Genomic DNA, 4,691 nt, shown 5'->3' with positions numbered 1-4,691 from the left:
TTCCCCTGGACGCCCCTTTTGTGCCCGCCTGGCCAGACTTTCAGTAGGCCTTCAGCATCCACACCACCGGGTCCGACTTCCCAAATCAGTGAATGCGGACCTGGAGGTTTGGGTTACATTCTTGGACCATTATAATGGGGTATCCCTATGGCAGGACGTTCTTAATTTGGCCTCAGATTTCCAGGTTCAATCAGATGTGGCAGGGTCCTTAGGCTTTGGCTTGTACTTCAGGGGATGATGGTGTGCTCAACGATGGCCAACAGGCTGGCAGGGCGAGGCCATCACGCGGGACCTCACTTTTCTTGAGTTCTTTCCAATAGTAGTGGCCATACACATCTGGACAGAGGAATTTCAAAATCGCCGGGTGTGCTTCAGAACCGACAACCAGGCAGTAGTGAAAATACTGGCAAGGCAGTCATCCCAATCTGCGAGGGTTTCCGCCTTTCTGCGGTCATTCGTTCTCCGGTGCCTTGAGTACAACATAATTTTTCAGCCAAATTCATACCTGAGATTAATAATGATATAGCTGATGCTTTGTCTCGCTTTCAGATGTCTCGCTTCCAGTCGCTGGCACCTGGAGCACAACTGTTGCCCGAACCCTTTCCGGAGCACCTATGGAACATTGGAGACGCAAAGTGATTAAGGGAGTATTAGCGTATGTCGCACCTTCCACCCTCAGGTCTTACAAGAAGGCCTGGTGCGATTTCCTGGGCTTCAGGTTTGGGATAGCGGGGCTTTCCCCTAACGTGCCACCCTCCACTGATGACGTTCTGAGATACCTTTCCCATCTTGACGATTTGGGACGAGCCCCTAAAACCCTAAAGATACACGTAGCCGCCATCAGCTTCTTTGCCAAAGCCACATTTTCCTCCGATCCATGCAGTGACTTCCTGATACGCAGAGCGATTGAGGGTTGGGGCAGGCTGCAACCCTCTAGGGCCAAGGGCCATAAGCCAATCTCCTATGGGTTGCTCCCTCAGATACGCCCAAAGCTTAGGTCAATCTGCTGGTCCAAGTTTGAGGCCCGCCTTTTTTCCGCAGCATATGCTATCGCCTTCTTTGGCACCCTGCGTGTTGGTGAAGTTGTAGCTGAGGTGGGCACGAACGGCGCAATGCGCAGTCTCCTCATGGAAGACGTGCAGTTGACCAAAACGTGCATGACAGTGCGGATACGCCAATCCAAAACTGATCAGGTCGGTAGGGGAGTTATTGTTAAACTTACAGCATCGGCTGAGCAGGGCCCTTGCCCAATCAAGGATACTAGGCGGTACCTCTACCTCCGGTCACCCGGCCCGGGTCCGCTTCTGGTTCACGAAGATAGGTCACCTTTATTAAGACACCAATTCACAAGGGTTCTCCGCAGAGCTATTGATGCTTGTGGTTTATCTTCCCCGGATTATGCTGCACACTCATTCAGGATTGGTGCCGCCACAACAGCTGCGCGCTTGGGTTTGCCTGCGGATAGGATTAAGGAGATGGGCCGGTGGAAATCCGACGCCTATAAAGTTTATATCCGCTAGAATGCGCTTTACTACATCACCCTACTTACCCTTCTTCTCTCTCTTTTCATTCTCAGCCGTTTTCAGGAGAAATGCGTGGATTTGCGGACACAGTATAGTCCATTGGGCCCGCGCACGGGCAGTTAGCTGCGACCTCACTCCTAACCTTGGTTTGCAACCTGGAGTTCGTGTTTCCTGGTTCTCGAGACGAGGCATGCGTTGGGAGGAGCTTCTGCCATTGCTGAGGGAGAAAGTAGCCACGTTCGGCCCTCCCGACATCCTTATCATTCAATTAGGGGAGAATGACCTTGTTCACAGAAGAAGTGCGGACTTGTTGTGGAACATAAGAACTGATTTGGACGAAATTGCTACCTTGTGTCCCGGAATAATGGTGTTCTGGTCCTCCTTGCTGAAGAGAACTGTTTGGCGCGGTGCGCAGAGCTGTATGGCCATTGAAAAAACCAGGAAACTCCTGAATCGGGCGATCGCCCGTTGGGTGCGCTTTATGTATGGCCGAGTCATTTCTCATGACTGTATCCGGATTGGCGGCAATGCCTTGTACCGTAATGATGGGGTTCATCTCTCAAACCAGGGGAATGACTTATGGTTGGATAGCATCATCAGTAGTATTAGGGATTGGTTGCAGCTGTGAGGGTATTGGCGGCGAGCCCTTTGCGGCTCGAGTGGCGGTTAGGCATTGGAATAATGTGTTGTGGTGTGTCAAAGGGCTAGGTGTAGCCATCGCCTATGCCTTCAATTTTTGGGTATTCCGTTAAAGGAATCTGGCGGTCGTGTATTCTGTCTGATGCCTGCTTGGCGGGAGGCCATGGCACGACCCTCAGTGACATCAGGGGAGAGCCTATAGTTGGATTAGCATCAGGCTCCACCTACTGGTGAATAAACCCCCTCTGTTTTCGTCATCCAATGCCTAAGCCAATACCTTTTCACTGCTGTAACCAATAAAGTTGTGGCCTTTTCTTGCCCATAAACCTTATATCACATGTCTTTGTGTATTCCACATCACGGGGGTCGGGTCCTCGAACCACAAAGTTGTATTGTGAGAGAGTGAGAGGAATTGTTAGGTTGAGTCAGATAGATGAAATAATCAGTTTGGAGTTGTTAGGAACTAAGATTAAGAAACAGAGAAGAGAAAAATAAACTGAAACCATACGCTTGTTCCTGCATTTAAAAATAAACTTGATTATTTGTTAATGTTAACAACTGTCTGGACTCTGTGTGTCCCCGGGAGAAGTGGGGTGGTGGCAGCGAAGAAAGCAACCGCAGTGGTGGCACAGGGTCAATAGACCATCAAACGTCCGGGGGCCCTGTGTGATCGCCACAATGCCCCTCATTTTTTTTGCATTGGCGCTGCTACAACTGCAGCGCATTGGGGTCTGTCTGCGGAAAGGATCAAGAACCTGGTTTGTTGAAAATCGGATGCATATAAAGGATATGTAAGGGAGCGGCGCTGAACAGAATGTACTTATATTCGCTTGTCTTCAATTCTTAGGTGTAGCTGCTTTTCGTACCTGGATTGTCGGTCACAGAGTTGTCCACTGGGCTGGTATCAGAGCATGGGAGTCTGGACTTGGACTCTTCCCCAGCATGTGCAGGTGTCCTGGCTGTCCAGACATGGAATGCTGTGGGCTGAATTAATCCCAATGGTTCAAAAGCGTGTGTGTTTGGAGGGCTCCCCTATAGCAATTGTGCTGCAGATGGGAGAAAATGATTTCCTTGCCTCAGATTGCTTCACCTTATGTTCCTCAATTCAAAAAGACTTGGTGGAGTTGGCGGCCTTTTTGCCAGATGTAAAAAAAATTTGGTCGCAGCTGCTGCAGAGGCACACGTGGCATGGCAGTCATTGCCCAGCTGCCACCGTAAAGGCTAGAAAGTGCACTGATAGTGTGGCCGCCAAAAAGGTTATTGCATTGGATGAGTCTTTGATTTTGCACCCGGATATTACCTTCAAGGCTGTTGCCCTTTATAGGGATGGTGGGGTGCATCTTTCTCCATTGGGGAATGACACCTGGTTGAATGCTGTTGCGTTGGGGTTGAAGGTATGGTTGCATATGTGAGTGATTGGCGGCGAGGTTTGGAGCTTGATTGGCGGTTAGGCATTGGTTTTATGAATTGGTTGGTGGAGGGGCATGGATTGGCTGTGCCTCCTTGCTGCTGCAAGGGTATTCCATTAAAGGAATCCAGGGGCTCGCCATGCTTTTGTCCGAACCCCTGTCAGGGGGCTAGGGCCACGCAAGAGCCCCTGGGAGCATTTGGGGAGAGGTGAGGCATGGTACCCAGCTCTGTCTCTCTCCCCAAAATGTTTTCCCTTTCTGACTTTGCGGGGGTGTGAATGTCAGTCTGTTCCCTGTGCGGGGTCAGATAGTCGCAAACAATGCCTAAGCAACCACTCACATTTTTTTGTATTTTAATAAAGTTGTGGCCAAAATTATGCCAAAAACCTTCGACAAAAATTCTGTGTGAATTGTGTTTATTTGAGGGTGACTTGGGGAGCTCGACACGCAATACTGTGAATACCTCCAATTAAGACAAGTTAATAAAACGGCTGAAGCAAGAACTAAGCAATTTCACACAATTCCCTTAATTCCCATTGTATTTTCTTGCTGAAGTAGTTTTACTGCCTGAGATTATTTTAAAACAAACAAACAAACAAACAAACAAGAACACTCTGATAGTTGCCTGTGACCATTTCATAGAGCTAGGAATGTCAAGGGGCATGCAACAACAAACCGTTACGTTTGCTCCAATTTCTGAGCGGTGAGAGATTTCAGGGGTGCCAGCACATACCCCAGGTTTAGTTTCCTTAGAATGAGGGCCACTGATGTCTAACCCCAAATAACCATTCTGGATTTTAAGTGCTATGTAAATTGATTTAATAGCAATAATAATAAGGGCTTTTTGCAGCTGGAACTCAAGATGGGCGCCATTGCCATTATAAGAGACCAAGGGAGGCATTCATGGTGAGTTTCGGCACCTTGTTTTCTAGAAAAATAGTACTGATAATAATTATTATAATTCTTTGAGAAAATATTTGAGATATAAGGCTTCAGAATCTCCAGGTAAATTTCCAGATATTACCCTGGCCGTGGCAAAATTTCTCTAGGAAGTAATAAGAAATAGAAATCTACACACTCAGGATAAAACATAGTGATTGCCTGGGAATCTTTTCCATGT

General features: G+C 48.2%; 1 protein-coding gene across 1 annotated transcript; it reads left to right on the top strand.

The window, feature by feature from the left end:
- Nucleotides 1-614: 614 nt before the first annotated feature.
- LOC310658843 (integrase/recombinase xerD homolog) lies at nt 615-1,520 on the top strand (the record flags this gene model as incomplete). The annotated part of the gene is made up of 1 exon (XM_083401213.1): nt 615-1,520. One exon carries the CDS (start codon nt 615-617, stop codon nt 1,518-1,520), a length of 906 nt encoding a protein of 301 aa, XP_083257339.1.
- Nucleotides 1,521-4,691: the final 3,171 nt, after the last annotated feature.

This window comes from Podarcis tiliguerta, assembly GCF_965153285.1.
Source record: "Podarcis tiliguerta genome assembly, chromosome: 10".
Taxonomy (NCBI): Eukaryota; Metazoa; Chordata; class Lepidosauria; order Squamata; family Lacertidae; genus Podarcis; species Podarcis tiliguerta.
Note: the sequence above shows the minus strand (reverse complement) of the source record. Positions and strands in the feature narration are given on the sequence as shown.